Source organism: Crocodylus siamensis, chromosome 4 (genome assembly GCF_052110815.1).
Source record: "Crocodylus siamensis isolate JL-2025a chromosome 4, ASM5211081v1, whole genome shotgun sequence".
Classification (NCBI taxonomy): Eukaryota; Metazoa; Chordata; order Crocodylia; family Crocodylidae; genus Crocodylus; species Crocodylus siamensis.
Window position 1 is genome coordinate 86,305,420 of NC_143398.1, and position 18,111 is coordinate 86,323,530.

An 18,111-nucleotide genomic window follows, 5' to 3' on the forward strand; every position below is an offset into this window, starting at 1 on the left:
TAATTTTCATCTGTTACAAAACTGGGAGAAATTAGATTTGCTTTATGAGTGAATTTAGCAATGCTAAAGGGTGCTAAGTTAACTTTTCTTAGACTCTTAAGAGCTGCAACCACAGAAAAAGTACGCTGAAGGTAACAGGTTGTGCAAACTTCAGAGCTCTTGATTTCTACTGAAGGATTTCAAGAATCCTATCTTTCCATTTCATGACTAGAAGCAGTGTTGGGCTATCCTCCTTGGGAATTCAGTTGCATCTCTTAGGCATCCTCCCCCTCTCCCACCCATGGGAAAAGACAGAAGACCACCACCTCCCTAATCTGGTGTTACCCAGCCCCTGCATTTTCTGGTAGCAGAGAATTCACCAGGGCACTTTATGACCTCTCATCTTCTCCAGCTTCCCCAAATACTGGCAAGCAGCATGATGGTAAATAAAATGTGTTAATTTAAAACCCACTTAAGTATGTAGCATAACCAGAGTTCCCTACTGTTCCAATCTGCTAGAAGAGTTTAGCAGGCAGCAGGAGACTGCAACTAAGGCTTGAGGGAAAAGCTTTCTAGACACCCAAGCTTTGGCAGAGCTTCTCTTGCTGGTATGAAATGCTTCTGTTGCAACATCAGAGGGAAGCAGCATGCAATAGGCTAAGTTACTACTCTTTGCTAAGTTACTTGAAGTAAAACCCTTCATCTTCCTAAGGGCAACAATTCCAAATACAGTATTAGCAAAAATTGTGCTCTCTTATTATAAAGGTGGGATTTCCACCATGAATTATGACTGTATAGTATCATAACACCAGAACAAAACATAAAACATTAAAAAGCAAAGACTACCTTTTTTCTTGTGCTGTGAATTTAGCACTGTTGACAGATTAAATATCCCATGTATGCCCAAAGCAGGAACTGCTTATGGGGCAAGCAGTCAGAGACCACCTACTGTTAAAATGCCTCGCACCTGATTTGAACAATCACTGGAGTTAGAAGAACTGACCATAGATTTTTATTGAAATTGGCAATATTTACTGAAAATGCCAATATAGTTATCCATTAATGCCACCTTTGCTTATGTGTTTTAAGGGATAAGGAAGCTTGTCTCACTGAGAACTGGAGAGGCATTATCAGCATTTGACAAAAGCAACAAAATATGCGTAAGATGGCAAAAACTGCTGGTCACTACCGCCTATATTACAGACGAGGAAGCTTTAGTCAGCCCTTCAAAATAACTTCAGGCAGAGGCAGAGAGACCACCGGACAAAGTTATGCCAGTTCAGGAAAGACAGGGGAAGGGATCTCATTTGTTTGGACTGTTTTTTTCCTAAATGGAGGAGTCAAGGAAAAATTATTGCTTCATCATATACTTTTTTTTGTCACTTCCTCTCTCCCCACCTCCTTCCTATCATCCATCACTCCAGTGCTATTTGCAAGGAAAGAGGGTTTCTATCCCTTAAGAGTTTAACATATTTTTAAACTATATTTTTCCTTATTTAGGGTCAAAATCCTCTGACATATCATACAATACAAATGCTGTCTGGAAAACTGATGTAAAGACCAGGATCTGATTCCAGGTGATGGAGAACAAGGAGGAGGAGTGGATGCAAAAATCTTAAGAAACAAAAGTCCAGTTTCCATGGAGATGCTCCAAGGACTAAGTTCTCTCAGAAACATCAGTGGCCTTTTATAAATTTGGGCAGAAAGTAGAGCAAAGATAAAATGTTAACCACAGACATCTCCACACAAACTATTTAAGCAGCACTATTTAACTGTCACTCTTTAACAAGTCAACAACACTTCAGTTTTTGTGCACAAGGATATCTCATGCTGACAAAAGTATTTTGAATGAAAGGAGATGAGAAGTAAGATATTAGGGCAGTGGTTTTCAACTGGGATCCATAGGACAATTAAGTAATCCACATATCACAGTAAGCCCTGTGCTCAAAAGGAACACAAGCAGGTGGCACGCTCCCCCTCAACCTCTTCCACCCCGCTTTACAAATAATTTTGTGTGCCAGGTGCATCAACCAGCAAATGAGAAGACAAACATTGGGAAAGGATGTTTTTTGGGGGTGTTTGGGAGGAATGGAGCTCCCTTTGCCCAGTCAGTGGTACATGGGAGGAATGGAGCCCCCTTTCCCAAGTAAAGGATAAAAAGAGCAGTTCAAAGAAGTCTCATGTCAAGGGTAAACAGTGGTCCAGGGGAAATCTGAAGGCTGACTGTTCCACTGGTCCAAAACTTTCGGGAACCACTAAATTAGGATATCCATATGCATGCACAGACTGAAAGTTTATGAACAACATACTTTGTTTTTATCAGCTAACAAGCTAATTTGTAAGGGGTAAAGCATCCACACCTGAGAACAGGAGGGCGATCCAAGCTGACCTTGACAGGCTCAAGAAACGGGTGGATGAGAACCTAATGGCATTTAACACTGAAAAATGCAAAGTTCTCCACCTTGGGAAGAAAAACCTGCAGCATGCTTATAGGCTTGGCAGTGCTAGGCTGGTTAGCACTACGGATGAAAGGGACTTGAGGGTCATGATTGACCACAAGATGAATACGAGCCTTCAATATGATGCTTCAGCCAGTAAAGCGAGCCAAACACTGGCTTGCATCCAGATGCTTCTCAAGCAAATCCCGAGATGTCATTCTCCCCTTGTGCTCTGTCTTGGTGAGGCCGCAGCCGGAGTACTGCATTCAGTTTTGGGCTCCTCAATTCAAAAAGGATGTGGAGAAGTTTGAGAGAGTTCAGAGAAGAGCCCCCCACATGATCAGAGGTCAGGAAAACAGACCTTAAGACGACAGGCTGAGAGCTATGGGAATCTTTAACTTGGAAAAGCACAGGCCCAGAGGCAATTTAATGGCCACCTATAAGTTTATCAGGGGTGACCACCAGGATCTGGGGGAACGATTGTTCACCAGAGCGCCCCAAGGGATGACAAGGTCTAACGGTTATAAACTCCAGCAAGACCATTTCAGGCTGGACATAGGAAGAATTTCTTCACTATCAGAGCCCCCAGGATCTGGAATAGCATGCCAGTGGAGGTGGTTCATGCACCTACATTGAAACGCCTTCATGAGAAATCTGGATGCTCATCTTGCTGGGATCCTATGACCCCAGCTGACTTCCTGCCCGTTAGGCAGGGGGCTGGACTCTATGATCTTCCAAGGTCCCTTCCAGTCCTAATGTCTATGAAATCTATGAAGACTGGTACAAAACATTTTTTTTTCCAAGACTAACCAGCACAAGGATTTCAGTATGAAACACAGAACATTATGACTTCTATGCTTAGTGACACTGAACCCTACTGAGCTATCAGAATGGGAGTCAAAGGAGAAGCAATTAAACAAACAAACAAAACCCCTAGAATCTTCCAGTATATTAATGTGGATGACAATCACTAGGTTCCTGTTCTAGTTGGTTATCTGCAATGTACCTGGGCCTGAAAGGAAGAAGACAGTTCAAAATATAATTAGTACTAACATGGTTATGAATGATGGGGAAGTCTTGTTTTAACACACTTTGCATATATTTTTATAATGGAGTTGTATGCATTTTATACATCTAAAAGCCCCTGTAATTGACAATACAGAGCTTTGGGGAGGTTACTCAGAGTTGGGCGCTCATGTTCCTTGCCCTAGTTTTGTTCAAAATGCAAGGTGGTTTCATCCTTGGTAATAGGAGGGAATGGCTTCAACTGAATCTAGTACCCCAGGGAATCCCTTGCACAGCTCAAGAAACTTGAGAGAATATCTGAATCTCTCAGAGTCTGACTCACTGCAAGACAGACAACTGAACTGCATTGCTGATGCAAGGGCTTACAGAGAGATGACAGACTGAGAAAAGAAGGCTGGCAGAGAGAACATCAATCCATTTCTTCAGGAAGCACATGCAATCTACTTTTGCAGACCTGGAAATCAAGCCTTACTATACAATAAGGCTTTTGTTGGTCTATTTTATATATATATATTTATATATATAAATAAAGTGGAGCTAATTATAAAGGTTGCCTGACATGTCCCATTTTAAATTCCTATTTTCAATTACTTACAGCCTTTGCCAAACTTTTGGATGAAATTTTCCATGTACATATGTATTTCATGCTGACATTTTTAGACAATTCTTACCTAAAAGATCCAGTCATTTCAAGAATGATGCTGGGGGAAATGTTATTTTGCTCATATTGAAAAATTCCAGTCACCTTTTCTCTGAAAACCCACAGTTCTCCCTTGCTTCAAATCAGAGGTCTGAAATTTTGGAGGGATATGCCTTTGCCATCCCTATGAAATTCACCCAATGGTGGGGGGGAGTGAAGGAAGAGTCAGTTTTACAGACTCAGCTAAACCCTCGAGAGTTTAGCAGCTGGACTCCATCTGTACTTGACATGCCCAAATCTGGTGCTGCACAAGGCTTTCCTGATACCACAGCCCTGGGTTGCTATGGATAATCTCAAATCCAGGCACCAGAACCAAGAGCAAGGAAATTGTCAGCAACCTTCCTGCTGGGTCCAGGCAGGCTGGACAAGCAAGTCACCTGATCCAAATACAGACCACGCAAGAGTCAGGAGAGAGTAAGGAAGAGAGAGAGTAAGGAAGAACAGGTTGTGACAGGAAGGCACAGACTGGAGAGACTTGGGGTAGAAGCTGGCTTGGCTAGATGTAAACTGGAATTGGGAATATGGAGGAAACTGGGACCAAATCACAGACAGTAATTGACTGAATAGGAGGGGCCAAGGTCAGAGTAGGTGGCGGTAGGAGGAACAGTAGCCAGTGGTAGACTTGGATCAAGTGAAGAGTTGGAGGAGCAATTGAGACTAAATGGACAAGGAGGTTGGGGACAGAAAAACAAAACAAAAAACTGTGGGGTATATAATATATTAGCCCCACAGAAGCAGAATTGAGATGGTCAAGGCAAAAGGGACAGGGAAAATGAGCTGGAGACAGGACAGGTGATTTGATTAGGAGCCCAAAGAAGGTGGCTGGAACTGGGAGCCAGTCCAGGACAGGAATGGTGGACCAGGGCTGATGACTGGAGGCCAGGGTAAGACGGAGAAAGAAACATCGGATAAGGAGTGAGAAGAGGAAAAAACGGTTCTACTGGGCAAGAATACTGGGATTGGTCTGAAAAGTCTGAGGAGAGGAGACCAAGACTGGTAGCTGAAGATCCTGGAACTCAGCAGAGGAGATGAATAGTCCTGGGGACGGACGGACGTACCAACCACCCGCCTGCCCGCCCCACCGAAACAAGAAGGGGCCACAGCTGACAAAGATATGGAGGAGAGGAAAGAAGAAAAGCCTGTATCTACCACATCATACTTGTTTGGTAAGCCTACAACAGAAATAAAGATTCTCATGGTTCACCATTTCCTTGCAGCTGTCTTCTGAAAATCCACAGGCGCAGTAGTCTACCTCTCCTACTACTAGTCTACAGAGCAATTTACAGTCGCTATCAATTATTTTGCTACTTCAAATGAGAGGGGCTTTGTGGTACAGTGAAAAGGTTTGAAGCTTCTGATGAGCCAGGAATCCATATAAGGTTGCACAATGGAATTTGACTTTACAGTTTACTTTGTTAAAAACCTAGGAAGTTACAAACAAAAACACTAGACTAAGGAAACATTAATGAAATTACAAATCAAGCACTCAAAAGTGGGGAAGTGCCAGAAGTGCCTTTGCAATTTTATACTAATGCATATGTGCATGGGGATATGTTAGCTTTTAATTACATAACCTACAAAACCCCTGCCTCACTTGATGCATTAGATGGACCTGCTCTGGGGGTGAATCACCTGTAGAAAAGAAGCTTTCGGGGGGGGGGGAAAGAGGGCTTTCCCCATGCAAGAGCTGACAGGTAGGGAGAAACTAAGGCAGTAAGAGGATGAACTACAGAAAGAAAAAGGATGGGTCTTATGGCAGTACAATGTTGCCCTAGAGAACTGCATTCTGTCCCTGGTTCTGATCCAGAGTTCCTATATGATGCTCTTCATATGCAGTCACCAGTTTTACCCTCTGCTTACTCAATTTGAGACAATGAAATCTGATTTAGACATTCTAAGCACTTACAACCCGCAGGTAAAAATCAGTGGAAGTTATGCTGTAGACAATAAAGTATGCTGTCATGTTCTGCATGCTCAAGCCATCGGCATCTCAAGTTGAGCACCCAAAATTTGTGAACAGGTTTATTATTTGTATTAGTATAGCATGTATGGGCCCTAATCAATAACCAAGACTCCACTGCACTAGACACTGTATCATCACAAAACGAGATGGTTCTTGTCTCACAGGAACATTGTAAAAATAATTTCATTAATACCTGGGAAGCACTGGCTACTATAGTGATGAGCACCACAAAAATACCCATAAAGAAATTAAGCAGTTCTACTTAAGAGCAGGGTTTTAACAGTTTGGAGTAAATAAGGTATGGGGAACACATTCAACACAGAAGATAAAACACAGTACTGAAAAGGCACTCATTAAATGGGAGCCATTAATTCCATGTAGTGAATAAGATTAGGATCCTGTTGGAAAAAAAAACAGTATGTGATCATAGAATCAAACTGTCACCTGCTACATATTTATAGCTTTTTAGAAAGTGACAAATCAACAGTCCAAAATTTCAAAGATTTTAGAAATTAGAAGACAACACAACACAGGTGCAGGACTTAAACAATGAGCTGGTATGGAAAAGATGACTCACACTTCAACCTGGTCTCTAACTCAGTGTTTCTCAACTGGTGGATCATGACCCAAAAGTGGGTCACAAAAATATTTGAAAGGGTCACAAGCAGGTTCCCAGAAAAACCTGTGAAAGTGTGGGTTTCCCCTTGCAGGCTGGCAATGTTCCACACGACGACGGTGTGCACACATGCCTTCATGCCAGTTCTTGGGACAGTGGCCAGGCGCAGAGCAGTGGCACAGCAGGGGGACAGTGGGGAGAAGGCACCTGGCCCTTCAGAGAGGAGGGAAGGAAACGGGGGTAAGTCCTTCGCAGAGGGGAGCTGCATGCCTGGCCCAGTGGCACGGGGCCCGCACTCACTGCCTGCACTCTGGCCCAAGCAGGACAGAGGCAGCTGGGTGCCCCCTCTGGCAAGTTGGGGTGAGGGGCACCAGCAAGGCCAGTGGCTTGGGGGTGAGGAAGGCCAGCAAGACTGGGGGGGCGGGGAGAGAAGGGGACTGTGGGTCTGATCTTGGCACATGGGTCCTGGCACAAAAAAGGTGAGAACCACTGCTTTAATTCATTTCTGTAAGATTTCTCTTTGTCCTGAGATGAAACATCCTATCCTCTATATAATGCGAGTTCTTAAGGAGACAGATAATCAGTAGTCAGAAAGACATTCGTGTACACAACATTAAAAAAACTATTCTTTTTTACCCAGTAATCAGGGTAGTAATTTTCCCCAAAAGTCATAACTTCCTGGCTTTCGGTAAATCAGCTGATCAGAAGGGAATACAGTCAGTGCTTGGATGAGAGACCACCACGGGAGGAGGGGGCAGGACAGACGTGCCTGGATGCGACATTGATAACTTAAAGAAATCACACTTCCCAGTTGAAGTTGTTACTAGGTCATGACCCAACTGCAGCGCTAAGGAAGGTCCTGCTGAAGGACGGCTACCTTTTAAATAACACATTAAATAAGGGGTTCTGATTACTTAAGAGTTTCTAAAAAAACATTTTTCCAAGGAAAATAGGTGCTTATCTCCCACGTCACGGCTAAATTCCAGTTTTTGTAGCTGCATTCTAGAAACCTAAAATTCTTTCTGCAGCTTCAAGCAGATTCTTTTTAAATCTTTGTTCCAACCTATTCCTAAAATGCTGCTGTAAACTCTACCAGCAGCCCTGTTTCACCACTTGGATTGTTACTGTTCTTTCCTGGTGGATAAGGAAACTCAGCATATACCAATTTGTAAAGTGTTCAGGGTGAGATGTTCTTCTAGTGTAAGACAGTTTCTCTTATCTGTTCTTACCTGCATCGATGGCACATGGGTAATGGTATCGGAAAGAGCAGCCTTTGTTGTAGCAGCCTAAGGTGGCTCCTGGCTCCTGGCAATGGGAACATTTCTGAAAGACAGAAAAATGAAATATTAACAAACAGGTGGGCCCATATGTTTTTTGCTGGAGATTTTCATCAACCAATACTTAAAGGTTTTCAGGCATCGCTCTCATATTTATCAACCACCCCCTTGTCCCAAAACAAGTACTACTTTGACTGCATTGTCACACATCACAAAGTCAGTTCTAATGGGAAAGGCAACACAAGGTCTTTTGAATAACATATTTTCCTACTGTTAAAGTGATTGGGCAAAACTTAGCAGCAGTCAAATAAACAGAATTTCAATATTCCTTGCACCCAGCTTGTGGCCAGATATCTCAGTACCCCACGATGACCTCAGGTTCAAGACTGTAGTATAAAAACATGTGCATCTGCAATACCTTTGAAATGGAAGCAGAATAGAGAATCGATTAGGGGAGAGGTTCCCAAACTTTTTCTTATTGCATACTCCCTTCCAGAGATACCAGCTGTTCATGTATCCCTCCCAGCATACATTTTATATTTTAAGCCCTTAAATCCCAATTATTATTATTATGAAAATTAAATCTGCCATTACACAATTTCTCCCATATGCCCCCCAGAGATGTCTTGCACCTAAGCAGTGCATGTACCACAGTTCGGGAACCTTTGATTTAGGGGATTTTAAAAAAATCCACTGGCCACACAAGCTTCATTCCCCACTAGCAGGTCATTCCAAGATGACAGAAGACAAGCTGTGCATTTTATCAGACTGAGATCAAAAGAGGGTTACCTAGTGCTGGGGGAGATGCCATCAGTGGAAGATGTATCATTGTCACTGAGATGGCACGCCTCCAAAAGAAATGCGTTCCATGCTAGGAAGATGCTTGTGCATTTATTTTCGAAATAGGAGGACTTATCTGATGACCACGTTCCACTTCCATTACTTTATTCCTATTATCTCAACTGGTCGATGAAGTATTTAATCATTGTATCAGATGGATGAGAGTGCAGCAGAGTAAGAGCAGCTCACCAACTTACTGCATTCTGAATGACTACAGAGAATTAGGCTATCTGTGTATTCAGTCAAAGAGCAAACTTGTCTTTGTAAAAGCAAAAAAATGTTTCTCAAAAGTATTAGCCAGTGTAAGCTCTTGAAGAAATCTGGTTTCTGGCAGGCTTAAAATTTTCTCTCTTTATTAAAAGGTATCACTGTATGGTTAAGTGTCCTTTAAGCCTGAAAGCACATATCAGGAACTTAAAAAGTCCACAGCATAAATGTAGTCTTAGATACATCTCATCTCTCTCTCTCATATATATATTTCATAGACATCAGGGCTGGAAGGAACTTTGTAAGAGATACATAATATCTATATCTATCTATAGATAGATACAGATATAGATCTCTCAGAGAGAGAGAGAGAGAGAGAGAGAGAGAGAGAGAGAGAGAGAGAGAGAGAGAGAGAGAGAGAGAGAGAGAGAGAGAGAGAGAGAGAGAGAGAGAGAATAAACTTGACACACCAATATGCCATGCAGACAGAAAAAGGCTGCAGTTTGTATTTACACGACGAAGTATGAAAGCAAAATCAGTTTCAGCCATAAGCGTGGGGGCCTCTTTGAATGGAAGCAGATGCAATTAACAGGAAAACCTGAGAGAGATTTCTCATGCCATGCACAAGTCCAGGCTTAGGTATCTCTTCCTCACAGTTACACCAATACACTTAATCCTGATACACAGCATCCTCAACTAAACCAGCGCTCAGGTGTCTCTTAAGCAATGGCTGTCAATCATGACATGTCAATATGATATTTGCAGTGTCAGAAGTATCCCTAAAGGTCTAGGGTAAGATTTACAAACAACTTATTTCTGCTTATTGGAATGTAAATACAGATTTCCAAAAGTAAGAAAAAGTCAAGACCAGCGGGTCAGGACCATTTTTGTGCATGAAAAGAGCTCAGCCCTAAGAATGCAATACTTGCTGCAGCTGTTGCTCCCCACCCCTGCCCAAGTGCTGCTGCTGCTGCTTTTCCCACCTGCTCAGCCATAGGTAGGGATCTACTTAAATTGCAGTTAGACTTATGAATTTCCACAGGTTAGTCATGGCATAAGTAGTAAATGCCACAGATGTGCTCTGGCAGTCCTACCCCTTGGTGCTGATTGGCGGAGAGGCCCCGGAGGGGAGAAGGGACAAAGGGAGGGCTGCTATATTGATTGCTGGCTGCCTTTTGCTCAGGCCTGCCCTTTGGCACTGATTGGCAGAGAGGCCCCGGAACGAAGGGCTGCCCTTTGTGCTGCTCCGCCAGTCAGTGCCTTCTCCTCCTGGGTGAGCTGTGAGGATGGGCCACAGTGGCAGCGAGGACCACCGCCTCCCACTGAGTAGCCAACATTTTTTTTTTTAATTTCAAGGACAATCCCAGATCTCGTGGTTTCCGTGAAACTGCAATTTAAGAAGACCCTTAGCCAATAGGTGCTGACTCCTGATCTAGATCATTAATTTCACACCAGACTGCTTAGATCTGCAGCCCAGTTTTAATGCAATTCATTGTCTTGTGAGTGTACAACCAAACTCCAAAGAGACAAAAGACCTTTCCCTATTGGGCAACCAAAGCCCATCTGTGAAGCTGACCCAGAAGAACAGCATGTACTGACATTAGTCCTAGATCTGACCATGACACGCATATAGTCCTGAATCATAACTCTTTATCTCCATCCTTCATTCTCTCTTTTGGGCATGGCCCATAAAAACCAACAGTTCTAAAAGGACAGGGCTCAAGGTGACTAGTCTTGAATGAAGCCAACTGTCCAGTTTAATCCTCCGAGGCATACATCCTCAACTAGCTCTTGCCTAGTGCTTTGAAACACCACTATGCTGCAGCAGAAGAGAGACATCTCAACCAGTACCTTTTCCCAAAACGTTCTTTTCTGTACAAAGCGGAGTCAGGAAGAGCAGAAGAGATATAGTACCAGATATTCAGAGAAGCACCATAAAAAGTTTTCTGCAACTAGAAAAAAAAAATGGTGTTGAGGAATACGCTGTGCAGTGTAATTGTAAAAACAAAACAACAAAACAAACAATACAAAACAAAAAGAGGAAAAATAAAATGAAGAAAAAATATTTCAACCCCAAACACACTAACCTGCCTGCATGCCACCCTTTTCAAAATACTTGAGCTTTGTAACAGTCCTACCTGCAGCTCAGACTATCCTAGCCCTCTGAAAGTGTAGCGATATCACACAAATAGAAAAAGCATCTTAAAAAATGTCTTTCCCCTAATGCTGAATATGTTGATAATGCCCAGCTCAGGATGGGTCAGGAACTTTTCCATATTATAGCTGTTAGTCTGGGCTAGATAAATAGACTTAGGCTTGGTAAGAAACATAATTAAAGTTAGGAAGCCAGAGCACAGGCATCAACCCGTTATCTTCCCTCTACAGTCTGCCTGACCAACTGGATTATTACCAAGGTTACCTACAGCAACTCCCTCAACAGCAATCCCTGATTGGACTGCAATCCCACAGACCGCTCGAGGCAGAGATCATCTGCTGCTATTGCCGGCTCCCCTGCTGCTGAACAAGTCTCCACTTGCACAGATGCTGCAGCTTTTCACAACCCACTGACAGTCTAATGGCCCCATTTCTTCTACCTCCTGAGACCCCTAACCATCTGCTTCTTTCAAGGGAAGCTAAGGGAACCACATACACATACCCCATTAACTCCTTACTTCTTTCTAGCTCCTCTTCCTTCTTTATATGACAGAAAGAGACTGAACAAAACTGATTACCCGTAGAAGTCACATAATTATAACTACAAAATAACCCACAAGCTTTCCGCTTTATTTCTGAGAGATTCTTGTATCATGTACCAGTCAAACAGCATCCACATTATAGATACCAGTCTTCAGCTTTTCAAAGCAGAGGTTAAGCAGGCTGCCTACTGAGCGAAAGGAATTTCCCTTCCCAGGAGAGACTGAGTGCTCTCTCCTTGTCTAAGAATGGCATAATTCCTTTACAAGCAGGAACCAGGCTTATACCATCTGCTGGTGAATGAATACAGGTTGGGATTTGGGTGAAAACTGGACTACAAGAAGGAGAAGGCATAATTCACATCCTTATTTTTGTGTACAAGGTACCATGATTTGACTGTATTCTGGTTTTATTATTTTTGCAATTGTAAAATACATCCATCACTTTCTTGCTTGTGAGAGTATTGGCCATGGACAAACAAAATGCAGCCACGAGTTATGCATCCTTGCATCTTTCAGCTCCATTAAGTCAAGCTCTACAATACCTACTGCTTTTGCAGCCCTGAGATTTACTCAAAAGCTGCCATTCATACTGTGTATTTTTCAATTTGAAATTGTTTTCATAGAACAAGGCTGAAAGGATCTCTCTCTTTACACATTTTCAAATCTCAAGACTCTAGGGTCTTCCAAATCATGGAACCTTGTACAGAAAAATAAGGATGTGAATTATGCCTTCTTCTTGAGATCCTGTTTTCACCCAAACCCCAACCTATATTAATTCACCAGCAGGTGATATCAACCTGGTTTGCTGCTTGTAAAGGAATTATGCCATCTTTGCCAAGAAGAGATCATGCAGTCTCTCCTGGGAAGGGAAATTCCTTTCACTCAGTAAGCAGCCTGCTTAACCTTCTCTGCTTTGAAAAGCTGAAGATTGTTACTTGGAGAACACTCCTGGGGAGGGGCCAATGAATGGTAATCATCTCCAGGCATCTAACCAACTCTTAGCTTGAGCTGAGAAAGCAGTAGGCAAGCTGGCTAGGTAGAGACCTTTTCCTTCCTGCCATGTCATATAGGACTCTCCACAACCCACTTTGCAAGTTGCAAAATCAAAAGGAATCAGCAGCAGCTTCCTCTTCCTTGGAAAACAGCCTGCAAAAAAGGTAGATCCCTGCCAGCTACAGGGAAAACAAAACAATTCCTGCTGCATGGAGATGAAGATGTATTGTTAAAGAAATACTTGGGAGTGAAGGATAGGGACAAAGGATAAAATGATTATGAGAAGTGATTGTTATGAGGTAATGAGAGGGAAAGGCAACATGAAGAAGATTTCAGGAATCTTGTTTTCAGAGGATGTAAAGTGGAAAAAAAAGTATTTAACATCAGGACTATAAGGTGTTAGGGAAATTATTCAAGTTCTGGCAAGCTAAAAAATAAAAACAAGGGAAAAAAAAAATCAGCATCCGAGATGAGGCTCAAGGTAAAATGACTACCTCAGTTAAGAGCGAATAAAGAGCAATTGTTTTCTATGCTAAAAAACAATGCACAGAGAGTGCCAGAAAAGTGACCTCCTGAATTAGTCAGAAAGAGAAACACTTCAAGAAGCCCCAGCCTGTGAAGGTACCATATTTATTCAAATATAAATTGAGGTTCTCCCCCCCTCGTACCCCCCCCAATTCAGCATGGGGGGAAAACCTCTCATCTTAGAACTGAATATGAGCCAAGCAGGCAGCTGCTGTGGCTATGAAGGGGGCCAGGGTAGCTTATGTATGAGGTAAGGGATATGTGGGACAGCCTAGCTAAGACCGCAAGGAAACGGAAGGATAGAGTAGGGGGAGCACAGGAAAAGGGCTCACAGAGCAGCAAAGGAGCTTCTGTGGCTCTTGAAGTTCAAGCCACTGCTACTGCCTGGCCCTACTGGGAGCTCCATGCCCCCAGAGAGAAAGAGCAACTGTACCAGGGGCAGAAGACAAGTGAGGAAAATGGTAGGGGAGAGGCACTGACAAGGGTGGGGGGAAAATAAGAGGCTTGAGGCAGGCTGCCTGCCCCCCAGCTGCTGCTTTCCCTGATACCACTTCCCCTGTGGCAACAGTGGGGCAACAAAATTTAAAGATGACCATCTAATAACCAGATCCTAATTTTAAAATATTCTATGTCTACAATCTAATTCAGTGGTAGGCAAAATATGGCCTGCAGGCTGGATCCAGCCTACAACAAGTCTTTGTCTGGCCCATAGCAGGTCCCTCGGTCCCATGACCCAGGCACAGTCCAGCCACGGTGCATTCTGCTACCCCCTGGGCACTCAGCGGGACTGGTGTGGCCCCGCCCCACAGCTGGACTACCTTTCTAGGCAGCCCAGATGGCAGGCAGCTCCTTCCAGCTGCCACCACCCCCAGCCCCAGCCCCAGTCCCATGGTACTGGCAGGGACCTGTGCTGCACTACAGAGCCCCAACCCCATGCACCCTGCGCCTGCTCTGGGCTTTCCTGCCCAGGATCAGTAGTGGCAGCACAGGACAGAAGCTGCTGTTTGGTGCAGAGGGAAAGCAGCCCCTCCCCCCACTGCCCACAATTCCCTGCTGTAGCCACCTGGAGCCTGTGCTGCGCTGCCCTGGGTCTCCACTGCGTCTCTACTGCCGTCACCAGGGCAGCGGTGGTAGCACAGAGCAGATGCAGGGCAGTGTGGTGCAGGCTCCAGGTAGCTGTAGCAGGGAACAACCACTAGCTTCTGTCCCACACCACTGCTGCTGAGCCTGGCTGGACAAGCCCAACGCAGAAGCAGGGTGCACCGGGTCAGGGCTGTGCAGCATATGGGTCCTGGCCGGTACCACTGGGCTAGGGCCAGTGGCAGCCAGAAAGAGCCACTGTCACCTGAGCTGCCTAGAAAGGCAGTCCTGCCACAAAGCCACCCCAGCCCCACTGGACGCACCAGGTCAGAGCTGTGTCATGGGCTCAGGCTGATCCACTCCGGCAGGGGTGAGTCCAGAGCGCTCTGGTACTGCATGCTGCTGGCAGTGGTAGGAAAGCACCGCAGGGTGCAGGGTGCACAGCCCCCAAACTATTGCAGGGTGAGGGTGGGTGCTGACCAGCTCAGGAAGGAGGGGCACATGTGTGGGAGTCCCATGCATACCCCACCATACCCACAAACCCTGCCCTGTAAACCCCACAATCACACCCTCCCCACACACAATCACACATCTCACAAACGCTACACCCACCCACACCCTCTCCCACATGCAACCACCGCCCCCCCCATGCACATGTCTCTGGGGGGGAACCTGCCCACTGTTATGTGCACATACCCTACCACACATACACCCATACCCCCCACGCACATCCCACACCCTGATCCACCCTCCACACAGCCACTCACACATCCCCACGAACACCCCCCCAAACCCATATCCTCCTCCATACCCCACATACACACCCTCAATCCCCTCACAAACCCCATACCCACCCCTCCAAACTCCCCTACAATATATGAGTAAGACTTCATTTTTTTAAATATAAAATTAAAATATATTATTGTCAATGTTTGATATTTATTATATAATCTGTTGGGGTTTTTTCGGGTTCCAAGATGCCAAACCCCCTTCCCAAAAGGAATACTTCTGGAGGCAAAGGGAGGTACATCCGGGGCAAAGGTCAGGGGTTGTAAGGCAGGACTTCTGGTCCCAAGATGGCAAACAGGAGGTGGGGCACATGTCAAGGGGTGGGACTACCCTTGCGGCTCTTGACAACTCACCAAAACTCATTAAGCAGCCCTCCACCCAAAATAACTGGCTGCCCCTGATCTAATAATTGGGGGGTCATCTTCATAGAATCATAGAATCAATGAGTCAGAAGGGACCTAGACAGATCATCTAGTCTGACCCCTTGCCATGGGCAGGAAGGAACACCAGGAGTGGCAGAGGTCATAAGACTCCAGCCAGGTGCCTATCCAGTCTCCTCTTGGAAGATCTCCAGGGAAGGTGAGAGCACCACCTCTCTGGGAAGCCTATTCCAGGCTCTGGCCACCCTTACATTGAAGTAGTTCTTCCTAATATCTAACCTAAACCTATCCTCCCTCAGCTTGTGGCCATTGTTCCTGGTGACTCCAAGGGGGGCCCTGGTGAACAGACTTTCCCTGGGTCCCTGTTGGTGGCCCCTGAGTTGTAGGCAGCCACAAGATCCCCCTTCAGTCTCCTCTTGAGGAGACCAAAGAGATTCAGGTCCCTCAGCCTCTCCTCATAGGGCTGGCCATGGAGGCTCCCAACCATATGAGTGGCCCTCCTCTGGACCCTCTCTAGGTTCTTCACATCCTTCTTGAAGTGCAGCGCCCAGAACTGGACACACTACTCCAGCTGCAGCCTGACCAGCGCCGCATAGAAGGGGAGCAAGACCTCTCTGGACCCGTTAGTGATGCTCCTGTTAATGCATGACAGGGTGCGGTCGGGCTCTGCCTATTGCTTCATTGCACTGGCAACTCATATTCATCCTGGAGTCAATCCTGACTCCAAGATCTGTCTCTGCTTCCATGCTGCTGAGAGGGTCAGCCCCTAATCTATAACCATAATGCTGGTTCCCTCTCCCCGGGTGCAGCACCCTGTACTTGTCCTTGTTGAACCTCATCCTGTTCAGATCCACCCACTTCTCTAACTTATCCAGGTCTGCCTAGATGCGGTCCCTGCCTGCCAGTGTATTCACTTTACCTCACAGCTTGGTGTCATCAGCGAACTTGAACAGGGTGCTCCCCACACCCTTGTCCAGGTCACTAATGAAGATATTGAACAGCACCGGCCCAAGGACCGAGCCCTGGGGGACTCCGCTGCCCACACCCTCCCAGGTCGACATCAACCCGTCCACCACCACCCTCTGGGTGCACCCCTGGAGCCAGTTTACACCCATGTGACCGTGCATGTGTTAATGCTGCAGTCCCTCAGCTTGCCCACCAGAATTGGGTGGGACACTGTGTCGAAGGCCTTCTGGAAGTCCAAGAAGATGACATCTTAAATTAAGGGTAATCTTAGATTCAAGTAAATACAGTAATTCATACATCAAACTATAAAAAGGCCAAAGGAAGGGAGTGATGGAAGGGGTGTGTGAGTGTATAAAATCAACTGACCACTAAAATAGAAGTTACCTCTAATTGCAAGAAACTAAAGGGCTGTTAAGAGCTCAGCAAAGAGATATCCACTGATTTGGAGAATAATAGTATTGCATTATAAAATGAACTGGGAGAAACAGCAGTCAGAGCTGCAGTACTGCATAAGACTGCTGGGGCATCAAGAACACTAACTCAAAATGGATGACGTGGAAAAAAAAACAAACCAGAGAAATAAGAAATATCAGAATTAAAACTGTACCATACCTTAAAGAACTGAAAGAGGAAATCACATTCAAAATGTGAGATATGGATTATAGAGTTGCTGAATTTGAGCAGCGTAAAAAAGTAGACAGTACTCTATTTTCCCATCACAGGCAAATTTTACCACAACCAAGAAAAGACCAATATTCTGAAATGTCTAACATTATACAGCAAGGCCACAGGTTTCTATTTTTTCCAGAATACTTTTCTTTCTAAGCAAGAAGGGAGCTCAGCAAAACTGCAACACTACATAAAAGGGCTGAAATTCACTGTAAATGGTAAATTCACATTCATCATCCAGGATAAGAGCTATAGCAAGATACTGCAAAGGCAAAGAAACCCATTTTAATTTTTTGGGATGGAGATCAAAGCCTCTGACACAAATGCATACTCTCTCCAGAAATAAAAAATGACGAAAATCTGATGGAAGTCATGGAAGATGGTAAAATCCAAGAAAAGGAGGACTGTAACGAAAGGATTATTAGTAAGTAAGGTAGAACTGAACAGGAGTAAAGGCCTCATAACTGCATTTAAAATGCCAGCATTTGTCTACTCAAGCATTAAAACCTGTGCTAAGTGTGATGATATTGCAGCAAAATTAGGACTTTAATGCAAGGACGGTCTCCAGATCATATTGAGTAACATGTTCAGCTATCATTGAACCAGTCCACATTTTGCAGTCCTCACACAGCCATGATGTTTGCCAGGAGCCCCTCTGTTGCATCCAGCCTGCACTGCATGGGAGCTAGGTCAAGGCTCTGGGGAGGTATGAGGACTGGGATGAACAATGAGCTGAATATCAGCCCCAGGCCCAGCACAACACAAGGACTGGTTCCAAGACTCCAGTGTGGTGCTGGGCTGGGACAGACAGACAATCAGCAAGCTGTATATACAAGACTGTGTAAGAGATTATAGTAAACAGTACTGTGCAACTGCTTAGAACACATTCTAACCTTTAATATAACACAGTAATGTTTACTATGATCTAAATAAAACACATGCCAAATGTCCCAGGTGACAGCTTTAG

The 18,111-nt window shown here is 44.7% G+C and overlaps 1 protein-coding gene across 7 annotated transcripts in view; it reads right to left on the bottom strand.

Annotated features, from left to right (window-relative positions):
- Positions 1 to 18,111, bottom strand: part of TCF20 (transcription factor 20) — a 173,964-nt gene that overhangs the window by 12,647 nt on the left and 143,206 nt on the right. For all 7 annotated transcript variants that reach the window (XM_090042712.1, XM_090042714.1, XM_090042708.1 and 4 more), the window contains one exon: positions 7,952 to 8,045. In XM_090042712.1, coding sequence (XP_089898838.1) covers positions 7,952 to 8,045 — 94 coding nt within the window. The remainder of the gene's footprint in view (positions 1 to 7,951; positions 8,046 to 18,111) is intronic.